The sequence below is a fragment of the Jaculus jaculus genome, chromosome 5 (genome assembly GCF_020740685.1).
Source record: "Jaculus jaculus isolate mJacJac1 chromosome 5, mJacJac1.mat.Y.cur, whole genome shotgun sequence".
NCBI classification, from domain to species: Eukaryota; Metazoa; Chordata; class Mammalia; order Rodentia; family Dipodidae; genus Jaculus; species Jaculus jaculus.
This window is the reverse complement of record NC_059106.1, coordinates 44,961,804-44,985,121: the sequence shown is the minus strand read 5'-3', so window position 1 is coordinate 44,985,121 and position 23,318 is coordinate 44,961,804. Positions and strand designations below refer to the sequence as shown.

The window sequence follows — 23,318 nt, the reverse complement described above, 5'->3', positions numbered from 1 at the left end:
TTCTTAATGAATTCCTCTCTCCATACTGACCCATCCTGAAATTCTTCTATGTAGCAAGACAAGTTCTTGGGGGCTGGAGAGATGGCTTAGAGGTTAAGCACTTGCCTGGCAAGCCTAAGGATCCCGGTTCAAGGCTGGATTCCCCAGGACCCACGTTAGCCAGATGCACAAGGGGGCGCATGTATCTGGAGTTAATTTGCAGTGGCTGGAGGTCCTGGCAAGCCCATTGTTGTTTCTCTCTCTCTCCCTCCCCCCCCCCCTTGCCTCTTTCTCTCTCTGTTGCTCTCAAATAAATAAAATATTAAAAAGAGAGAGAGAGAGAGAAGCTCTTGGACTGCAGAAATGGTACAGTGGTTCAAGGCGCTTTATTCAAAGCCTGCTAGCCAGGGTTTAATTTCCCAGTACACACATAAAACCAGATGCACATAGTGGCAAGTGCATCTGGAGTTGGTTTGCAGCAGCAAGAGGTCCTAGCATTTGTACATTCATATTCTCCCCCCCGCCTCTGCTTGCAAATAAATAAATAAAAATATTTATTTAACTTGTTTAGGTTTTTGAGGTAGGGTCTTGCTCTAGCCCAGGCTGACCTGGAATTTACTATGTATACTCAGATTGGCCTTGAACTCACAGTGATCTTCCTACCTCTGCCTCCCAAGTGCTGAGACAAAAGGTGTGTGCCACCACACCTGGCAAAAATAAATAAATAAATAAACCTTTTTCAATTATTGATTATTAAGGTGATCCTGGCTTCACCAGAGTAGAGGTCTCTGGAAAGAACTCCTCAGGCTGCAAAGCAGGCAGGGTTGGGCTGCATCTCCTGTAGCCACTGACAAGATCTTTTTAGGTTGGAAACTAAAGTCTGGTATGGCAGCTTGCACTGTAATCCTAGTACTTGAGAGGTCAAGGCAGGAGGATTGACTTGAGTTTAAGGCCAACATAGACTACATGAGTTCCAGGCTAACCTGGGGGGGGGGTTTGGCTAAGCAGTTAAAGGTACTTGTTCTGCAAGCATCCCAGCTTGAGATCAATTGCCCAGCACCCATCTAAAGAGGGACTGCAACGCAGCACACGGGTCTGTAAAATTGTCCTCTGACCTTCACACGTCCAACCACACACAAACAAACAGCGCAATGAGCGGCAAATTAGTTTGGGTATTACAGTAACACAACTATTCACACATGGATGTTTTAAACTTTCAAGACAGTACGTGTGTTTGTTCTTTGTAATGCAAAATAAATCCCTACTGAGCTTCTTTATAAATGTTTGATTGCACCTCCTAAATAAATATGATAAAAAAAATAGGGCTGGGAATATAACCTAGTGATAGAGCTATGACTCGCATACGTGAGGGGCTGGGGATTTAGCGAAGTGGTAGAGGGCTTGCTTAGCAAACGCATAGCCTTGGGTTTGGGCCCCAACAGAGGCTAGGAATCAGAGAGAGAAAAAGAGAGAAGGGGTGGTGGGGGGGAGAAAGCCAGGCGTGGTGGCACACGCCTTTAGTACCTGCACAAGGGAGGCTTAGGTAGGAGGATCACCTTGAATTCGATACCAGCCGGGTCTAGTGATACCCTGGCTCGGAAAAAAGAAAAAAAAAAGTGGAAGGAGGAGAAAAGAGAGCGGTAGGAAGGCGGAAGAGAGAAAGGGAGAAGAGAGGAGGAAGAGAGAGAGAGAGAGAGAGAGAGAGAGGGAGAGAGGGAGGGAGAGAGAGAGGGAGGGAGGGAGGGAGAGGGAGGGAGGGGGAGAGAGAGAGAGAGAGAGAGAGAGAGGGAGGGAGGGAGGGAGGGAGAGAGAGAGAGAAAATGCCCCTCAAACTACAAGACTACGATTCCCATCGTGCCTAGGGACAAGCCACGTGATCGTCGGTAACTAGAACTACATATCCCAGCGTGCCTGGCTCTTACGCGTGATTTGCTACGGAGAGAACTACAGCTCCCGGCTGGCGGTGGGAAGGGGCCGGGGCTGCTTTAGGCTTCCCGGGGCTCCCAGTAGCCGGCCAGTTCCCACCTCGAGGAGGTTGGAGATGTCTGGGGGCGCGGGCGCCCCCGACTCAGAGGACATGCGACCTCTCAAACCATGTCTGCTTCGCCGCAACCAAAGCCGCGAACAGCACGGAGTGGCCGCCTCCTGCCTGGAGGAGCTGAGGAGCAAAGGTTGGTACGCAAGGGCGGCGGGATGGGGGCTGGGTGACCCGGGTGGACGAGGACGTCCGGCTGGGGGAAGGTCACTTGGGATTTCTTTAGCTCGGTGGAACCCCTGTGGGAATGGTGACTGACAAGTTTCAGGAGGTTTGGGTTTTTTTTGTTTGTTTGGTTTTGGTTTTTCGAGGTAGGGTCTCACTCTAGCCCAGACTGACCTGGAATTCACTATGTATTCTCAGGGTGGCCTCGAACTCAAGGCGATCCTCCTACCTCTGCCTGCCGAGTGCTGGGATTAAAGGCGTGCGCCACCACGCCTGGCTCAGGTTTCAAGAGTTTTAACTTATATGAGAGACCCGTAGTGGGGACGGGGAAGCGGGGTGCAAATCTAGGCTGAATCGTCTTTCCCCAAACGACTTGAGATTTTTTGCATCACACCGAGCCTAGTGCATCCGCCACCGGAGATGCACTGGGGCTCCTAGCAGAGGTGGGGTGCGGGCGGTGTCCACCATCAGCTCTGACTTGTTCCTGTTTCATGCCACAGGGAACTCTTTTCTGCCAATAACTTGCCCATGTAGGGTCCAGACTAGGAACATGACTCAAGTTCCAGCCTGACCCCTATACTGCTGGACCTTGTTCTTGGGTTTTCTCCTGGGCAGAGTGGACGTATTTCCAGCATTGCTTCAAAAGATTGTTGGGACTTTCGAACGAGATAATATATTCGGGTTATTTGCAAGAGTTATTTGCCTGTAGCAACAAATTATATATCCAAAGAGCTTCTGCAGGCTTAGCCTGTGAGCTGGCCACCGGCATGTAGTAACAATGTGTGTTAGGGTGTTCTGTCCTTCCTCGGAGAGGCCCTAATAACATACCCCTAGAGGATACATGTCTCAGGAGTAGCCAAAGCAATAAACGCTTCGGTGATATGACATGGATTTTGTAGCTGCGAGATATATATATATATATATATATATATATATATATATATTTTTTTTTTTTTTTTCCCCCTTCCCCAGGCATTAGGTGACTAGTTCCACTTCAGTGTACTGGCTGGATGTCCTTGGTGCAGAAGCTTGTGTTTTTTTGTATCTGGGCCTATAGGAGGCTGGCTGTTCTATTTTGGGTGATGACAACATTGTCGCCATAATCACCTCTTTTTTTGTTTGTTTGTTTTTTTGTTTTTTGAGGTAGGGTCTCACTCTAGCCCAGGCTGACCTGGAATTCACTATGTAGTCTCAGGGTGTCCCCAAACTCACAGCAATCCTCCCACCTCTGCCTCCGGAGTGCTGGGTTAAAGGCGTGCGCCACCACGCCCAGCTCCTGTAATCACCTCTTGACCTGTAGTAGTAAAAATGAAAAGATACAAATCAAAGGTTCCGCTGCTTTTATATTCTCCTGTAGTGTTGAATAGCTGTAAAGGAGTATGAAGAAGCAAAAGTATTTTCTGTCTTTAAAAATATATATATTTATTTATTTGAGACAGAGACAGGGTGGGGGGGAGGGAGAGAGAGAGAATGGGCATGCCAGGGCCTGTAGCCACTGCCAACGAACTGCAGATGTATGTGCATCTGGTTTATGTGGGACCTGGAGAATTGAACCTGGGTCCTTAGGCTTTGCAGAAATGCATATTAGCCACTAAGCTGTCTCTCCAGTCCTCTTTCTTTTTTTCAAGGTTGGGTCTCACTCTAGCCCAGGATGGCCTGAAATTCACTCTGTAGTCTCAGGGTGGCTTTGAACTTACAGCTATCCTCCTACCACTGCCTCCTGAGTGTTGGGATTAAAGGCATGCGCCACCACACCTGGCCTTCTGTCTTTCTTCTTGTTGTTGTTGTTGTTTTGAGGTAGGGTCTCACTCCAGCACAGGCTGACCTGGAATTCACTCTGTATTCTCAAGGTGGCCTCGAACTCACAGTGATCCTCCTACCTCTGCTTCCCTGTAAGTGCTGGGGTGCTGGGAATAAAGGCTTGCGCCACCACACCTGGCCTTTTTTTTTTTTTTCTTTTTTTGGACATTTGGTGTGTAGGAAAATTTATAAAAGGTGAAAGATTTATATGATCTGAAGAGAAACCAGAGTATGTGGGAGAATTTAAGATGACCACTGAATAAATAAATGATAAAATGCTTGTTCACAAGGAAATCAGGCCAGACTCTGGTTCACTGCTCACTTAAGTAGGTTCAATTGCCACCTGTCTGTTGTTTATATAGCAGTAGCTGTAGGAAGCATTTTTAGGAGCCAAACCTATGGATGCTTTGCCACTGACTGGAGGAATTTTTTTTTTAAATATTCACTTATTTGAGAGAGAGAAAGAGGCAGAGAGAAAGAAAGAGAGAGAGAGAGTAGGCGCACCAGGGCCTCCAACCACTGCAAATGAATTCCGGATACATGCACCCCCTTGTACATCTGGCTTACATGAGTCCTAGGGAGTCAAACCGGGATCCTATGCCTTTGCAGGCAAACGCCTTAACTGCTAAGCCATCTTTCCAGCCCCTGTATTTTTTTAAAGAAAAAAATTCTTTTATTTATTTATAAGCAGAGAGTGAGAGAAAATGGGTGTGCCAGGGCCTCTAGCTGCTACAATCAAATTCTCCATGTGCATAGAGAGAGAATGGGCATGCCAGGGCCTGTAGCCACTGCAGTCAAACTCTACGGATGCATGTTCGCTTTGTGCATCTACTTTATGTCCGTATTGGGGAACTGAACCCAGACACTAGGCTTTGCAGACAAGTGCTTTACTCACTGAGCCATTTCTTCAGCCCAACTATAGGATTTTGAACAGGTTATTTAACCACTCTGAGCTTTGGGTTTATCTGTAATATTGGAATAATAATAGTTTCTACCTTACAGGAGGCAGGCAGAGATAGAAAGAGAAAGAGAATGGGTGCACCAGGGCCTCCAGCCCCTGCAAATGAACTCTAGCTGCACAGGCCACTTTGTGCATCTGACTTTACATGGGTATTGGGGAATTGAACCCAGGCTTTCAGACTTTGCAAGCAAATACCTGTAACTGCTGAGCCATCTCTCCAGCCCAGTATTTTTTTTTTTTTTTTTTACTTTTGTTGTATTTTATTTAGACAGAGAGGAGAGAACAGATGTACCAGGGGCTTTCAGCTGCTGCAGACTAACTCCAGATACATATACCACCTTGTGCATCTGGCTTACATGTGTACTGGGGAATCAAACCTGAATCTGTTGGCTTCACATGCAAGTGCCCTAACCACTAAGCCACCTCTCCAGCCCCAGAATTCATTCTTTATATGAAAAGCACTTAGAATAGAACCAGGGGTTACATTAGGCTAATAGCTATGGTTGTTACTATATTATTGTCAGGAGTTCTGCTCAGCTCCAGGGCTACTGAATAATAAGACAGATGTAATTTTCTTATGGGTGTTCATCAGTTGCCAGATATTTTCTTCTTCTCAGCCTGTGACATACTGGCCATTGATAAGTCCCTGACACCAGTCACCTTGGTCCTGGCAGAAGACGGTACCATAGTGGATGATGACGACTACTTCCTTTGTCTGCCTTCCAATACAAAGTTTGTGGTGTTGGCCTGTAATGAGAAGTGGGTCTACAATGATTCGGGTAAGCCATCAGCTGTCAGGATTCATTTTTCTGCACAGGGAAGTGGTTGCTGTTTGGCCATCTAGAGACTTACATGACAATGTGGACCTAAGCCCCTCTGTGTGCCAGACATTGTGCTCAGGTCTGGGGATAAAGATGAACAAGCCCCTAACCCAGGCTGTCAGCAAATAGACTGCTAAAATGTCAGTGAAGTCAGGGTGTCTGAATCTTGGCGTTGCCATTTACTAGCCAGGCAAAAAACAATTACATGATCCATCAGACATAACATCCTTTTTATTTTTGTTTTCCAAGGTAGGGTCTTACTTTAGCCCAGGCTGACCTGGAATTCACTATGTGTAGTCTCAGGTGTCCTCGAACTCACAGCAATCCTCCTACTTCTGCCTCCTGAGTGCTGGGATTAAAGGCGTGCACCACCACGCCCAGCTACTTTTTTCCTTTTTAGAGATAGCCTCAAACTTGCTATGTAGCCGAGGGTGACCTTTGTTCCCGTGACTTTCTTGTTGCTGGGGCAAAACTCCCAACTAAAAAGCAGGGCTTATTTTGGCTTACAGTCTTGGGGGGACTTTTCATCATGGTGGGGAAAAGCAAGGCAAAGCAGAGGCTGGGCACCACAGCTTGTCAAATCAAACAGGTGGTACTAGCAAGAATGAGTGAGCTAGTGAACACCCAGTAGAGCTGGATAAGAAACCTCAAGGCCCACCCCCGGAGACATGCCTCCCCCAGCAAGGCTCCACCTCCCAAAGGCTCCGCCAGCTGAGGATGAATATATGAGGCATTACCATGAACACATGAGGCTGTATTCAAACTACCACAACCTTGAGCTTCTGATCCTCTGGGCCTCCATCTCCCAGTGGTAGGATTACAAGCTGCCTGGTATTATGTGATGCTGGGGATGGACCACGTAAGAAGCACTCTTGCTGGGCATGGTGGTGCAAGCCTTTAATCCCAGCACTCAGGAGGCAGAGATAGGAGGATCACCAAGAGTTGGAGGCTACCCTGAGACTACATAGTGAATTCCTTACCTAGAAAAAAAAAAAAATACACCAAAAAATCCAAACAAACAACAAAAAAACCACCCTGTTTTGATGTGTATTATCCTTATCACAACGCTAGGGGACAAATACTGCAGGTACATTTTTCAGTAAGAAACTAACAGCTGGTGGTGATGTGGCTCAGAAGAGTGCTTTTTTTTTTTTTTTCAAGGTAGGGTCTCACTCTAGCCCTGACTGACCTAGAATTCACTATATAGTTTCAGGGTGGCCTCGAACTCATGGCAGTCCTCCTACCTCTGCCTCCCAAGTACTGGGATTAAAGGTGTATGCTACCATGCCTGCCCCCAAACATTTTTTTTATAAATTTTTTTTGTTTATTTTTATTTATTTATTTGACAGTGACAGAGAGAGAATGAAGCAGAGAGAGAGAGAGAGAGAGAGAGAGAGAGAGAGAGAGGGAGGGAGAGGGAGAGGGAGAATGGGCATGGCAGGGCTTCCAGCCACTGCAAACAAACTCCAGACATGTTCACCCCCTTGTGTATCTGGCTAATGTGGGTCCTGGGGAACCAAGCCTCGAACTGGGGTTCTTAGGCTTCACAGGCAACCGCTAAGCCATCTCTCCAGCCCCCCAAACATTTTTAAAACCCCCAAAAAAGGAAAAAAAAAAGCAAGTAAGCCACCATACCCACCTTAAATGGTCTCTTTCTATAGAAGAATATAGAGCAGTTTCACATATAAATTGAAGATGGGAATCTGGAGAAATGGCTCAACAATTAAAGGTTCTTGCTTGCAGAGCCTGTGATGGCCTGGGTTCAGTACTGCAGTACTCACGTAAAGCCAGTTGCACAAAGTATCACATGCCTCTGAAGTTTGTTTATAGTGGCAGGAGGCCTTGGCATGCCCATTTCCTCTCTTTCTCTCTCTCTGCTTGCAAGTATTTTAAATATTTAAAAAATTTTTTAAAAGATTGCTGCGTGTGGTGGTGTACACCTTTAATCCCAGCACTGGAGGGGCAGAGGTAGGGGGATTGCTGAGAGTTTGAGGTCACCCTGAGACTACATAGTAAATTCCAGGTCAGCCTGGGCTAGAGTGAGACCCTACTTTGCAAAAAAAAAAAAAAAAAAAAAAAAAAAAGAAGAGGAAAATTGGGCCCTAGCTAGGGATTAGCTTTCCTGAGACTCCTGAGGTAAAGGTATTGTTCTAACTCCCATTGGAGTCATCCTGAGTGGTTGGTTGAAAGGATACATACATGTTTCACTGGTCTGTGTGCCGGAGTTGGGGGCAAAAATGGCACCCAAGCTTACTGTGATCTTGACTGGCATTTTCTCCCATACATCAGATGGAGGTACAGCTTGGGTTTCCCAAAAGTCCTTTGATGTAGATGAAACAGACAGTGGGGCTGTGGTGAAGTGGAAGAATGTGGCCAGACAACTGAAAGAAGACCTGTCCAGCATCATTCTGCTATCAGAAGAGGACCTCCAAGTAAGGCCCCTTTAGAACCCAGCTCACACAGTCTCTGCAATCCCCAACACCTTAGCTTCCAAGCCCCTTGCCATAGTAGCTCTACTTTGTTTTTTGAGGTTAACCTTGAACTCTTGATCTTCCTGCCTCCACCTGCTGGGATTATAGGCATGTGCTACCACACTGTTTCATGCAGTGCTGGAGTTCAAATCCCCAGGGCATCATATATGCCAGTGACCAGGGGGAGGGGTATTTTTTCCAGGTAGGATCTCACACTAGCCCAGGCTGACTTGGAACTTTGTTGCTCCAGGCTGGCCTTGAACTCATGGCAGTCTTCCTGCCTCAGCCTCCCAACTGCTAGGATTAAAGGCATGTACCACCAAGCCAGGCAAGTGCCTTTAACGTTAAGCCATCTCTCCAGATCATGGTGCTTTTTAAGAAAGGGTTTCTGGGCTGGAGAGATGGCTTAGTGGTTAAGCACTTGCCTGTGAAGCCTAAGAACTCTGGTTCAAGGCTCAATTCCCCAGGACCCACGTTAGCCAGATGTACAAGGGGGTGCACGCATCTGGAGTTCGTCTGCAGTGGCTGGAAGCCCTGGTGCATCCATTCTCTCACTCTCTCTGCCTCTTTCTCTGTCACTCTCAAATAAATAAATAAAAATAAACCAAAAAAAATTTTTTTTTTAAAAAAAGGGGTTTTATTTTTATTTATTTGTTTGAGTTCAGATCTCTAGCATCCATGTAAAAGCAAGATATAGTGGCACATGCCTATAATACCAGCACTGGAGGTAGAGACAGGGAATCCCTGGAGTTTACTGGCTAGCTAGTCTAGCTGAATTGGTGAGCTCTGTGTGAGAGACCTTATCTCAGAAAATAAGGTGGAGAGTTATCAAGGGAGATGTCCAAAGTCAACTTCTGGCCTCCACATGCACAGCTACCCACATACATACAAACACACAAACTCAGGCATACCAAGCACACATGTCACAAAGGACAAAAAGGGCTGGAGAGATGGCTTAGAGGTTAAGGTGCTTGCTTGTAAAGCCTAAGGACCTGTGTTTGACTGTCCAGATCCGCATGAAGGTGAGGCAAGCACTAGGTGGCATATGCCCACTAGGTAGTACAAGCGTCTGGAGTTCATTTGTAGTGGCTGAGGTCCTGGCATGCTAATTCTGTCTGTTTCTCAAAAAAAATCTTAAAAAAAAAAAAGCAAAAGGGCTGGAGGGGTGGCTTAGAGGTTAAGGTGCTAGCCTGCAAAGCTAAAGGACCCAGGTTCAATTCCCCAGGACCCACATAAGCCAGATGCACAAGGTGGGGCATGCTTCTGGAGTTCATTTGCAGTGGCTGAAGGCCCTGGCATGCCCATTCTCTCTCTCTCTCTCTCTCTCTCTTTCTCTCTGCCTCTTTCTCAAATATAAATAAAAAGTATTAAACTTTTTTAATGGGCTGAAGAGATGGCTTAGCGGTTAAGCGCTTGCCTATGAAGCCTAAGGACCCTGGTTCGAGGCTCGATTCTCCAGGACCCACATTAGCCAGATGCACAAGGGGGCACACACATCTGGAGCTCGTTTGCAGTGGCCAGAGGCCCTGGCATGCCCATTCTGTCTGTCTCTCTCCATCTGCCTCTTTCTCTCTCTCTGTCGCTTTCTTTTTTTTTTTCTCAATTTTCATTAACATTTTCCATGATTATAAAAAGTATCTCATGGTAATACCCTCCCACCCCCCACCCCACTTTCCCCTTTGAAATTCTATTCTCCATCATAGCCCCTCCCCATCTCAACCAGTCTTTCTTTTATTTTGATGTCATGGTCTTTTCCTCCTCTTATGATGGTCTTGTGTAGGTAGTGTCAGGCACTATAAGGTCATGGATATCCAGGCCATTTTATGTCTGGAGGGAGCACATTGTAAGGAGTCCTACCTTCCTTTGGCTCTTACATTCTTTCTGCCACCTCTTCCGCATTAGACCCTGAGCCTTAGAAGGTGTGATCAAGATGCTACTTGGTACTCCAGTCACTTCTTTCTAGCACTATGATACCTTCTGAGTCATCTCAAAGTCACTGCCATCTGAAAAGAGAAGATTCTCTACCCAAAGTGAGAGTAGCGTTAATATAAGGGTATAAATATTAACAGAAGTGCTTACTGGGCAGTTTGATAAGCATAGTATATACATTTAGCCACACAGCAGCAGATGTTACACCCCTAGGGCTCATGACTACCCCTGTTTTAAGTTTTCAGTATCAGGGATGTGTTTCCCCCCATGGAGCGGACCTCCAGTCCAATTGGAGGGCAGTTGGTTTCCACCATGACAGACATGCCACTATTGCACCCTTGCTTTCAAATAAATAAAAATAAACAAAAAACATCAAAAATATTTAACAACGACAAAACAAAACACAAAAAGATTAGTCTTCAAGATTGTGTAGTTCAGCTGGGCGTGGTGGCACACACCTTTAATCCCAGTACTCAGGAGGCAGAGGTAGGAAGATCACCATGAGTTTGAGGCCACCCTGAGACTACATAGTTAATTCCAGGTCAGCCTAGACCAGAGTGAGACCCTACCTCAAAAAACCAAAAAAAAAAAAAAAAAAGATTGTCTTGTTTTCCAGTCAGCTAATAAAACAGGACCAGTAGTATGGGGGAAAAAAGGTTAGCCTTCAAGCAGATTTAGAATAAACAGTTGAAGTCTTCCATCTTTCTCAGATTGAATGTGTTCTATAAAAGTTTAGTAGAGGGCTGGAGAGATGGTTTCGTGTTTAAGGAGCTTGCCTGTGAATCCTAAGGACTCATGTTCAACTCTTCAGGTCCCATGTAAGCCAGGTGCATGAGGTGGCACACGTGTCTGGAATTGCAGTGGCTGGAGGCCCTGCCATACCAATTCTCATCCTCCCTGCCCCTCAGATTAAAAGGCGGGGGGGCTGAAGGGTTGTCTTAGTGATTAAGGTATTTGCCTGCAAAGCCAAAGAACCCAGGTTCAGTTCTCCAGGACCCACATAAGCCAGATGCACAAAGTGACACATGCATCTGAAGTTCATTTACAGTGGCTGAAGCCCTGGTGCACCCGTTTTCTCTCTCTCCCTCCCTCTTTCTATCTCTCTCAAATAATATAATTTTTTTTAAAAAAGGCCAGTCTGTTGGGCTTACCTCAAAAAAAAAAATAGTGGAGGTTACATTTTATAATTTTTAAATTTTCTTTTTAAAATATTTTTTATTCCTTGAGAGAGAGAGAGAATGGGCATGCTGGGGCCTCTAGCTGCTGCAAATCAGTTCCAAATGCATGTATCACCTTATGCATCTGGCTTATGTGGGTCCTGGGGAATGGAACCTGGGTCCTTTGGCTTTGCAGGCAAGAACCTCAACTGCAAAATCATCTCTCCAGCCCAGAGGTTACATTTTAGAAACATAATGGAATTACTTGGTATGTCTGTGTGTGTATGTGTGAGTACTTGTGTGCGTGTGCCATAGTTCACATGTGGAGGTCAGAGGATAACTTTTAGGTAAGTCCTTGCCTTCTACCCAGATTGGAGGCATGGTCTCATTCACTGCTCCATTCACAAACATCTCCCTTCTCACCATTGGCGCACTGGGATTACAGATGCCTGCCACAGCTTCTGGCTTTTACATGGTGTCTATGGATCCAAACTCAGATTCTCAGTTATGTGGAAGTGTTTTATCCACTGAGCCATCTGTCCAGCCCCCTCAACCAAAAGAACCTTAGAGCCCTAAACAATGATAATTTTAAAGTTAATATTGGGCCTGGATATATTGCTCAGTGGCTGTAGATGCTTGCTTGCAAAGCCTGCTGGTCTGAGTTCAGTTCCCTAACCACCCACGTGGCTAGACAGGCATTCATTTGCAGCAGCAAGGGGTCCTGTCACACGCATATGCATAAATACTTTTTTGTTGTTGTAGTTTTGTTTTTTCGAGGTAGGGTCTCACTCTAGCTCAGGCTGACATAGAATTCACTGTGTCATCTTACAGTGGCCTCATGGTGATCCTCCTACCTCTGCCCCCCAAGTGCAAAACTTAAGGATCCAGGTTCAACATTCCCTAGTACCCACATAAAAGCCAAATGTGTCTGGAGTTCATTTGCAGTGGCTAGAGGCCCTTGTACAGCCATATTTAAAAATAAAAAATGTCACTAGAGGAACTTTTTTTGTGTGTGAGTGGTATTGGGATTGAACCCTTGGTCCCACACTTACTGGGCAAGTGCTTTGCCACTGAACTATATCCCATACCTAGAGGAACTTGCACTTAAAACATTATAAACTAAGCATAGTGGCCCATGCCTGTAATCCCAGCACATAGGAGATAAAGGTAGGAGAACCAAGAGTTCAAGATCATCCTCAGCTACACCATGAGTTTCAGACCAGCCTGAACTAGATGAGATCCTGCCTCAAAAACAAAAATTTTCAGGGCTGAGGAGATAACTCATACTTGCCAACTCTGGGCCCACATTCAGTTCCCCAGCCACACACATGAAACCCAGTGCAAAAAGGGGTGCAGGCAGCTGGACATGGTGGCTTATGCCTTTAATCCCAGCACTCAGGAGGCAGAGGTAGCGGAATCACTATGAGTTCAAGGATAGAGTGATACCCTACCTCGAAAAACAAAAAACAACAACAAAAAAATGGTGCACACATTTGCAATAGGCAGAAAACCCTGGTGTGCTCATACATACACAAATAAAAAAATAAAAATCTTCATGCTGTCTCATAAAATGATCACATGCCTCCTTCTCCTTTATATTATGTAGCTGGATTTTAAGACAGGATCTCATGTAGCCAATGCTGGCCTCAAATTTCTGATTTTCCTGCCTCCACCTCCTTAGTGCTGGGATTACAGGTGTGGACCATGAGGCCCAGTTTGCTTTTGTTTTTAATGAGGCACCAAAGAATCATTTTCTCATTAGAATGTTGGGAATGCCGATTGCATCCCTCTTGATGTCAGTCAACCATAGTAGATAACTGAGAAAAAGATGAAGTGGTAATGAACTAGATGTGTTTGAGGAATACAGTAGCACATTTAGAAAGTACTTTTAGATTTCTTGTTTTTGGATGTTTTGAGTTAGGTCTCGCTCTAGCCCAGGCTGACCTGGAATTCACTATATAGTCTCAGGGTGGCCTTGAACTCACAGTGATCCTCCCACCTCTGCCTCCTGAGTGCTGGGATTACCTTATCTCTTTGTTAGGTGCTCATCGACGTTCCATGTTCAGACCTGGCTCAGGAACTTTGCCAGAGCCATGGCACTGTCCGAGGGCTCCAGAACGCACTTCAGCAGGTGCTTGACCAGAGAGAAGAAGCTCGCCAGTCCAAGCAGCTCCTGCAGCTTTATCTCCAGGCGCTGGAGAAGGAGGGCAGCATCTTGTCCAAGCAGACAGGTAGGTAGGACTCCTGTTATGGGCCATCTGCGAGCTCAGGAGCCTTCCCTCGAAAGAGGAACTGTTTGCAGGGCAGCCCAAACCCCTTGGAAGGACATTTCCCTCCTCACCACCCCGCCTGGTCAGTTGTGTGGCTGTGTTTTCACATACAGCTAGTCTCGTGTCTGCTTTGCAGAGGCCAGAGCTGCCCTGAGTGGAGAGGTGGATACAGTCGACACGGGCATCAGCACGGAGATGGCGTCCACAGTCTCACTTAGGAGCCAGATCCTCACCACACTGAAGGAGAAGCTGGCTCCGGAGCTGAGCTTATCTAGTCAGGATTTGGAGGTGGGCGAGAACCAGGAACACTGACCTGCCAAGGATGACTTGCCCTGGACATGTGGTGTAACCATGCAGAGGCATGTACAGGGGGGCTTGCTTTTCATCTCTGCAGACTGACTCCTGGCCGCCAACTTGCCTTTTATGCGCCAAAGCATCTGCCAACATCTCAGTCTAAATCAAAATGGCTTCTAAGAGGAAAAGGGCACTCCTAGGTCATCAAACATTATTCTCAGCCAGGTGTGGTGGTGCACACCTTTAATCCCAGCACTCGGGAGGTAGAGGTAGGAGGATTGCAGAGAGTTCGAGGCCATCCTGAGACTACATAGTGAATTCCAGGTCAGCCTGGGATAGAGTGAGACCTTACCTGGGGGGGGGGGGAGACATTGTTCTCTGGTCCAAGTTGCTAGTGAAATGACTACAGTTGACAGAGAAGCCCAGTAGAGCTTCACCTTCTGAGGTTCGCTTCCAGGCGTCAAGGGTCAAAGACCCTTAGTCATCTGAGGCCAGTAAAATAGCACATGAGAAAGGAGACTCGGGGCTGGGGGTGCAGCTTAGTGGTACAGCACTCGCCTAACATGCACAAAGCCCTGGGTTCAACCCCTGGCATCACGCACACGCACAATGATGATGGGCTTGAAGGGCCCATCTTGACCTGGATGTTGTAAGGCCAGAGAACTAGCAGCTTGAAAAGGGAGCCACCCCATCAGGGTGGGCGCTACTTTTGTCTTTTGTCTTTGTTCCTGTGTTCCAAATGCTTCTCTATTGTAAGTAGAAGGGAAGAAGTGTTTTGACTGAAGCTTGGCTCAATTTCCTGTTGGGATTTGAGTGTTTTTAAATAAAAGGATGTAGCTGGGTGTGGTGGCGCACACATACAGCCCTAGTTTGGGGTAGGAGTTACAGGTTATGAGGTTATAGGGCAGCCTGAGCTACAGAGTGAGTTCCAGCCTGGACAAAGTGAGACCCTGTCTCAAAAACCCAAAAACAATTTTTTTTTTAAATTTTATTTATTATAGAATGGATGCACCAGGGCCTCTAGCCACTGCACACGAACTCTAGGTGCATGCACCCCCTTGTGCATCTGGTTTATGTGGGTCCTGGAGAGTTGAACCTGGGTTCTTTGGCTTTGCAAGCAAACATCTTAACTTCTAAGTCATCTCTCCAGCCCACAATTTTTTTTTAAGATTTTATTTGTATTTATTTATTAGAGACAGAGAGGAGAGAGTGAGTGAGAATGGGCGTGCCTGAACCTCTAGCCATTGCAGAAGAACTTCAGAGGCATGCGCCACCAGGTGCATCTGGCTTACATGGGACCTATAGAATTGAATCTGGGTCCTTAGGCTTTGCAGACATGTGCCTTAACCACTAAGCCATCTCTCCAGCCCCAGCCCACAAATTTTAAGAGTATGTGACTATGTACTATGAAAGGAAGCTGGGATTTTGATGTAAAGATAGAATGCAGCTGATGTTGCTGTTTTTCCCAAAGAAGATAACTGAGGCTGGTTGTGGTACACACAGCAGGAAGGATACTGCTGAAGAGGCTGAGGTAGGAGGAAAAATTTTAAAGAAAAAGATGGCTGAGCATGGGTGCATGCCTGTAATCTCAACACTTAGGAGGTAGCAAGCAGCAGGATTGAGAGTTCTAGACCAGCACGGGCTACAAAGCAAGATCACCTCAAACAAAATTAAAAAGAGCTGGGCATGGTGGTGCACATCTTTTAATTCCAGCACTCAGAGGTAGGAGGATAGCTGTGAGTTCAAAGCCAGCCTGGGATTACAGAGTAGAGTTCCAGGTCAGCCTGGGCCCCATAGTGAAACCTTATCTCAAAGAAAACCAAAAAAAAAAAAAAAAAAGCTGGTTTTGGTGGCTGGCTCATGCTTGTAATCCCAGCACTCAGGAGGCAGAGGCAGGAGGATTGCTATGACTTAGAGGCCAGCCTGGACTGTCTTGAAAGCACATACAAGGGGCACAGGAGCGATGGTTCTCAATGGCTCTTGTTCTTGCTGCAGTTGGTTGCCAAGGAAGATCCCCAAGCCCTGGCCTCTGCTTGTAGCTGGGACATGACGAAGACAGAAGCGGTCCAGTGGGCCTGTAAGCAAGAGCTCGGCCTGCGCCTGCAGCAGGTGCAGAGCTTGCATTCTCTCAGGAGTCTTTCAGCGAGGAAGAAGCCACTGTCCGGGGAACCATGCTGTCCTAAACGGGCCAAACAAGACCCCACATAGCTCAACCAGAAACACGCCGAGAAAAACCCCATGGCCTTGGTTTTGTCATCAGTAAACATCTTTCACCTGCTTACTACCTACATTCTGCTCTGCCCTGTTTTTTCCGGCATGGTCTTCTGGCACAGGCTGGAGAGGTAGGAAGATCGCTGTGAGTGAGTTCAAGGCCAGCCTGGGCTACAGTGAGACCCTACCTCAAAACAAACGAACAAAAAAGTAAGGCTAGAACAAGACCCTACCTCGAAAAACCAAAAAAAAATTTTAAAATGGACCTGTCAGAGTTGGGGTAGCTCAATGGCAGGGCCCATGCTGAGTATGTTAGGCTTTAGGTTCAGTCCCCAGCACCTCTAAAAATAAAAGTCAATGGTGTTGAAAACAGTCATATTCTGGACTCACTGTCCTTACTCAGCAACCAGTGAGAGAGAATGTTAAGCACCTTCTAGATAGTGGTAGGAGGAAGTGTCTAATGGAGCACTGATTTTGTCCAGAAACTTGTTTCTCAGCCGGGCATGGTGGTGCATGCTGTTAATCCCAGCACTTGGGAGGCAGAGGTAGGAGGATCTCTGTGAGTTCCAGGCCACTTGAGACTACATAGTGAATTTCAGGTCAGCCTGAGCTAGAGTGAGACCCTACCTTGGAAAACCAAAAAAAGGGAGAAAGAAAGAAACTTATTTTTCAAGAGAATGAATTTGTTGGTAAGTTTCTTTAAAGGCATATACTAAATTTACAGACCATAGGGACATGCAAAGACTCTAGTTCACAGTTTCTAATATCTAACTCAATGTTGTAAAATTCTAAGTTACCACTGTGCAACTCTTCTTGGTTTTCTAATATGTTTTGCCAGCAGGGGGTATAAAAGGTCATTACAGCAGTTTCTACGCTTGGTGGCTCCAAGTCTCTGGGTGCCAAGCGGAGCACTTCTGGCTCATATTCATCCGCCTTCTGTTCAAACTTGTTCTGCAAGTTTCATACTCAACAATACAGTCTCCCCTTGCAGGGAACAGATGATTAGTTATTAACTATTTTATGCATGCTGAGAAGAAAACAAATCTGAGAGATGCAATGGCCAGTTGTTCATTTTGTTTGTTTTTGTTTGTTTGGTTGGTTTTGGTACTAGGCCTAATACATGCTAAGCAACCATTCTGCCATTGAAGCTACACCCCCAGCCCCACATCGGTCAGTTAAGCTGAGGAATGTAACAGTCCTGGGGTGAAGGTAGCATGCAGGAAATAAAAATTGCTTTCTTTTCAGATCTTCATTGATGGCTCAGATCGCTTTAGTACTGTTTAGTGCTCCCTTTTTATCCCTGACATTTCCCCTTTTATAACTTACTTTGTAATACCTCTTCATCTTTTTTTTTTTTTGCCTCTTTAAATAAAAACCATAGCTGATAACCTGTGTACTCTCATTTGTCCAAATATAATACTTGTAATACCCAAGTGTGATATTTCAGAAAATGCAAGAGTAAAATAATTTTCAAGAAAACAGTGTGTGTGCCACTGTCTGGATGTGACTAAACATACTGAAGATGTCACATACTTATACCAACACCTAGAATTTGACAGGCAGCCTGGCAGTGTGTGTTGTGAAACAAGCAGCATTGCCACTGGTAATAAGATTTCCCAAGCAGTAAAATTCTGAACAAAATAATATCTGTCCTCCAGATACAAAGTACACATATTCCTAGAAATCCAGGGTTATATTAAAACGAAAAATTAGCCAGGCATGGTGGCACACGCCTTTAATCCTAGCACTCAGGAGGCAGAGGTAGGAGGATTGCTGTGAGTTCGAGGCCATCCTGAGAATACAGAGTGAATTCCAGATCAGCCTGGGATAGAGTGAGACCCTATCTCAGAAAAAAAACTAAAAAGTAAATAAATAAATAAAAATTGTTAGGCTGGGGAAACAGCTTAGCCATTAAGGTGCTTGCCTGCAAAACCAAAGTATCTAGGTTTGATTCCCCAGGACCCACGTAAGCCAGATGTACAGGTGGCACATGTGTCTGGAGTTGTGCCACCATTCCCAGCTTTGAGTAGGTGTTCATACACATAAATGTCTAGCATGACCAAAAGTGGTGCAGGACCTGCATAATAAAGAAAAATGTCATCAAAGTAGAAGTGAAGCTGGGTGCGGTGGCACACACCTTTAGTCCCACCATTTGGGAGGCAGAGGTAGGAGGACTGCAGATTTTGAGGCCACCCTGAGACTACATAGTGAATTCCAGGTCAGCCTGAGCTAGAGACTCTACCTCAAAAAAGAAGGAGACTAGTTGGAAAGAAGGGATTCAGGAGAGGGGGAAGGGAGATTATGATCATGATACATTGTGTATGGATATGAAAGTTGTCAACGTTTTTTCAGCCTGGTGTGATGGCGCACACCTTTAATCACAGCACTCAGGAGGCAGAGGTAGAAGGAATATTGTGAATTTGAGGCCATCTTGGGACTACAGAGAGAGTTCCAGGACAACGTGGACTAGAGTGAGACCCTACCTTGAAAAAAAGTTTTTTTAAAAGATGTATGCAGGGAGGCTGGAGAGATGGCTTAGCAGTTAAGGCACTTGCTTGCAAAGCCAAAGGACCCAGGTTTGATTCCCCATAAGCCAGATGCCCGAAGTGGTGCATGCATCTGGACTTTGAAAGTGACTGGAAGCCCTGGCACATCCATTCTCTTCCTCTCTCTATGTGCATCTCAAATAAATGAATGAATAAAAAGTATGCAGGAAACCAGGTTCTCTGGTGTGTACCTGGTACCTGTACTTTGAAAGCTGAAGCAGAAGTCATGTAGAATATGGGACGATTCTTTGTGTCCTGTTTATGGAAGGATGACTAGTGTCCACTGCCTGTCCACCCAGTGCCAATAGCAACCTCCACTGGAATAGCTAAAGACACCTGCATACGCTTCCAAAATGTCCCTGCAGGAGCAATAATGCCCATTCTGTGTGTGTGTGTGTGTGTGTGTGTGTGTGTGTGTGTGTATACACATACATACATACATATATGTTGTTTTTTTACTTGAGAGCGAATGGGCATGCCAGGGCCGCTTGCCAGTACAAACTCCATATGCATGTAGCATTTTGTGTGTCTGGCTTAGGCTGTCAGGTTTTGCAAGCAAGTGACTTTAACTGCTGAGCCAGCTCCTCAGTATTAGGGGAAAGAAGAATTGAGACAATCTTACAGCCCAAGCTAGCCTCAAACTCACATATAGCCAAGGGTGCCCTTGAACTCCTGATCCTCCTGCCTCTGCCTCTCAAGTGTCATCATGCCCAGCCCCCTTGACTTTCTAGCCGTGCACTAGCCACACTAGAGCCTCAAGAGTAGCTAACACTTAGCTTCAACACCCCCCACCCCACACATACACAGGTAGGGTCTCACTCTATCCCAGGTTGACCTGGAATTTATTCTGTAGTCTCAGCGCAGCCTCAAACTCACAGTGATCCGCCTACCTCTGCCTCCCAAGTGCTGGGAGTAAAGGTATGTGACCGACCCCACGCCCGGCCCAACACACTTTGTTGTTGTTGTTTTGTTTTTGTTTTTCGAGGTAGGGTCTCACTCTACTTCAGGCTGACCTGGAATTCACTAGGTAGTCTCAGGGTGGCCCAGAACACTTGGCAATCCTCCCACCTCTGCCTCCAGGTGCTGGGATTAAAAGTGTGTGCCACCACACCCCACTCCTTTGTCTTTTTGTTGTTGTTGGGGGTGGGGGAGGGTAGTTGTTTTCTTTTTAACTTTTATTTATTTATTTGAGAGAGAGAGGTGGGGGGTAGATAGAGAATAGGTGCACCAGGGCCTCTAGCTGCTGCAAACAAACTCCAGACTCATATGCCACATTGTGCATCTGGCTTACGTGGATCCTGGGAATCAAACCTGGGTCCTTTGGTTTAACAGGCAAACCTTAACAAATAAGCTACCTCTGCAGCCACTTTTTCTTTTTTTTTTTTGAGGCAGGGTCTCATTCTAGCCCAGGCTGGCCTTAAGCTCACAAAGATCTTCATTCTTTCTCCTTGCAAATAAATAAAATATTTTTAAAAATATTTTACTAAGCCGGTTGTGGTGGCACACGCCTTTAATCCCAGCACTCGGGAGACAGAGGTAGGAGGATCACCATGAGTTCGAGGCCACCCTAAGATTACATAGTGAATTCCAGGTCAGCCTGGTCTACAGTGAGACCCTACCTTGAAAAACAAACAAAAAAAAATTATTTATTTGAAAGAAAGAGGCAGAGAGAGTGAGTAGAGGGGGGGACAGGGTTTTCAGCCACTGCAAATGAACACCAGATGCGTGTGGCACCCTGAGCATCTGGCTTACATGGGTCCCGGGGAATCTAACCAAGGTCCTTTGGCTTTGCAGGCAAGTGCCTTAACCACTAAGCCATCTCTCCAGCCCTAAAAATTTTTTTCTTAAAGGACCAGGTGTGGTGGTGCACACTTTTAATCCCAGCACTCAGGAGGTAGAAATAGGAGGATTGCTCTGAGTTCAAGGCCAGCCTGGGGACTATAGAATAAGTTCCAGGTCAGCCTGGGCTAGAGTGAGACCCTACCTCGAAGAAAAGCAAACAGAAAATAAAGTGCTTTCTCTCACAGCATATGTGCTAAAATTAGAATGGATAGTAATAGAGGATGAGCGTGACCTCTGGGCAAGGGTGACACACGAATTCATGAAGCATTTTCATCGTTGTTGTCTGTCAGTAGGTCTGTAGGAAAAGGCCTTCGCCTGCAAACTGCAGTCCAAATATGAAGTGAGGATGATTGTAAACACATTAGACCAACCCTGGTACCATTCCCCTTCCCCACACCGCTGCGCCACCCCCCCCCCCGCCTTTTATAGGAGAAACGTGCAGCATGGCAGCACACCTAGAAATAGGAGCGAACAAGTGGAGCCTGCCTGCTCTGGTAGGAGAAAAGACTGTCAAAGAAGCAGCTGGGACTAATGAACTCTCCATTAACCTCATCCCATTCTTTACTCGAGTCAAATGTCGGTCCCCATTAGGCAATTGGCTTTGACAAGAGCTATGCTAATTACCACTTACTAACCTTTAATTTCTGGGTAAAAGCAAAAGGAAAAACTAATGGATTTTTAGTTTTCCAGAGAGAAAGGAATAATAGTAGTCTTTAAAAAATATGTACTGCATTAATTACAAGAATTATTAATGTGCCTTGACTCACCAGATTGTTTAGCTGTTTAATTTCCTAATTAGCTATTCATTTTTTTTTCCTTCAGAATTTATCTCCATTACATTTGTGGAGTTTTGTCTTAGGCTATTAGGGCTGGAGAGCCGGCTCGGTGGCTAAAGGCACTTGCTCTAAGCCTGCTGACCAAAGTTCAGATCGCAGCGCCACATAAAGCTGCATCTGTAATCCAAGTGCCCATGGCAATGGGAGGCAGAGCAGAATCCGAAGTTCACAGGCCAGATAGTCTGGTTTTCCCAGTGGCAAAACAAGTGAGTCCCTGTTCCAAGGGACTCCAAGGTGGAAGGAGAGGCCCAACACACCAAGGTTGTCCTCTAACCACACACAGTCATGCCGTACATACACAGTCACACACACGTTACAGTCACCTCACTGCTGAGACAAAGCAGCTGGTGGGAGGAAAGGGTTTTGGCTTACCGTCTTCAGGGAGCTTCATGATGACAGGAGAGCATGGTGTGAGCAGAGGCTGACATCGCCTCCATAACACAGCAGGTGGAAAACAGCAGCAGGAGAGTGAGCTGATCTTTGGTAGGGAGAGTTGGCTGTAACACCCCTAAACCCACTCCCAACAACCTCCTCCAGTAAGGTTCTGTCTCCCAAATTGCCACCAGCTGGGGGCATTCAGAAGACATGAGTTTAAAGGAACACCTGATTCAAGCAGGCACCTTGCTTCTTTTTTCTCTCAAGTAGGCACCTTTTTTAAAAAATATATATGTTTTCTTAACTTATTTGAGAGCAACAGACAGAGAAAGAGGCAGATAGAGAGAGGTTGAGAGAATGGGCATGCCAGGGCCTTCAGCCACTGCAAACGAATTCCAAATGCGTGCACCCTCTTGTGCATCTGGCTAACGTGAGTCCTGGAGAGTCAAGCCTCGAACCGGGGTCCTGAGGCTTCACAGGCAAGCACTTAACCGCTAAGCCATCTCTCCAGCCCTCAAGTAGGCACCTTTAACCATTGAGATTTCCCCAGCCTTATGGGGACACTTGATTCAAACCACAACAGACACACACACAATTAAAAAGAAAATTATGGAAATTTTGGAAATTAAGTAGTACAAACACACAACCACTGCCCAAGTTCTCTCTACACAGCTTCCAACCTGTTTGAAAACCTCTAGTAGACTACGGCCATACCACCCTGAACGCGCCCAATCTCGTCTGAAAACCTCTAGTAGAGCCAGGTTTGGAGGCACATACCTTTAATCCAGGCACTTGGGAGGCCAAGATTGGAGGATTGCTGTGAGTTCGAGGCCTCCCTGTGACTACATAGTAAATTCCAGGTCAGCCTGGGCTAGAACAAGACCCTACCTCAAAAACAACAACAAAATAATAATAATAAAAAGGAAAAGAAAACCTCTAGTGAATGCAAAAAGCTTTTCACTGTAGACACACTTCCAGAAGATTACTGCTTGTTCAAATGAGACCAGACAGCACTTTGGCAGTTCTACCTGAACCAACAGGTTGATGCATACACACTAGCTTTTCTCATATCTAGTGTTTTTTGTTCTTTGTAGTTGTTTTGAGACAGGGGTCTCTCTTGTCCACACTGGCCAGGAACTCACTCTGTTGACCAAGCTGGCCTAAGCTTGTAGCAATCTTCCTACTTTAGCCTCCCAAGTGCTAGGACTAACTATGAGCCACCATGCCCAGCTTATGTGTTTAGTTTTTATTTTTCTAACTTATTTATTTATTTATTTGAGAGGGATAAAAAGAGGCAGAGAGAGAGAGAGAGAGAATAGGCTCATCAGGACCTCCAGCCACTGCAAATGCCCTCCAGACACAAGTGCCACCTTGTGCATCTGGCTTACTTGGGTCCTGAGGAATCAAACCTGGGTCCTTATGATTTGCAGGCAAGCACCTTAATGACTAAGCCACTTCTCCAACCCTGTGTTTAGTTTTTTAAATATTTTATTTACTTATTTGCAAGCAGAGAGAAAGAGAAAGAGAGAGAGAAAAAAAAAAAAAAAAAGAATTAAAGCCAGGCATGGTGGTGCATGCTTTTAATCCCAGCACTCGGAAGGCAGAGGTAGAAGGATCACTGAGTTG

General features: G+C 45.9%; 1 protein-coding gene across 1 annotated transcript; it reads left to right on the top strand.

The window, feature by feature from the left end:
• The first annotated feature begins 1,130 nt into the window (after nucleotides 1-1,130).
• On the top strand, nucleotides 1,131-17,481 carry Dffa (DNA fragmentation factor subunit alpha). The gene is made up of 7 exons (XM_012948605.2): nucleotides 1,131-1,151; nucleotides 1,871-2,150; nucleotides 5,558-5,719; nucleotides 8,051-8,193; nucleotides 13,360-13,549; nucleotides 13,725-13,876; nucleotides 15,878-17,481. Exons 1-7 carry the CDS (start codon nucleotides 1,131-1,133, stop codon nucleotides 16,088-16,090), a joined length of 1,161 nt encoding a protein of 386 aa, XP_012804059.2. The 3' UTR covers nucleotides 16,091-17,481.
• The last annotated feature ends 5,837 nt before the right edge of the window (nucleotides 17,482-23,318 follow it).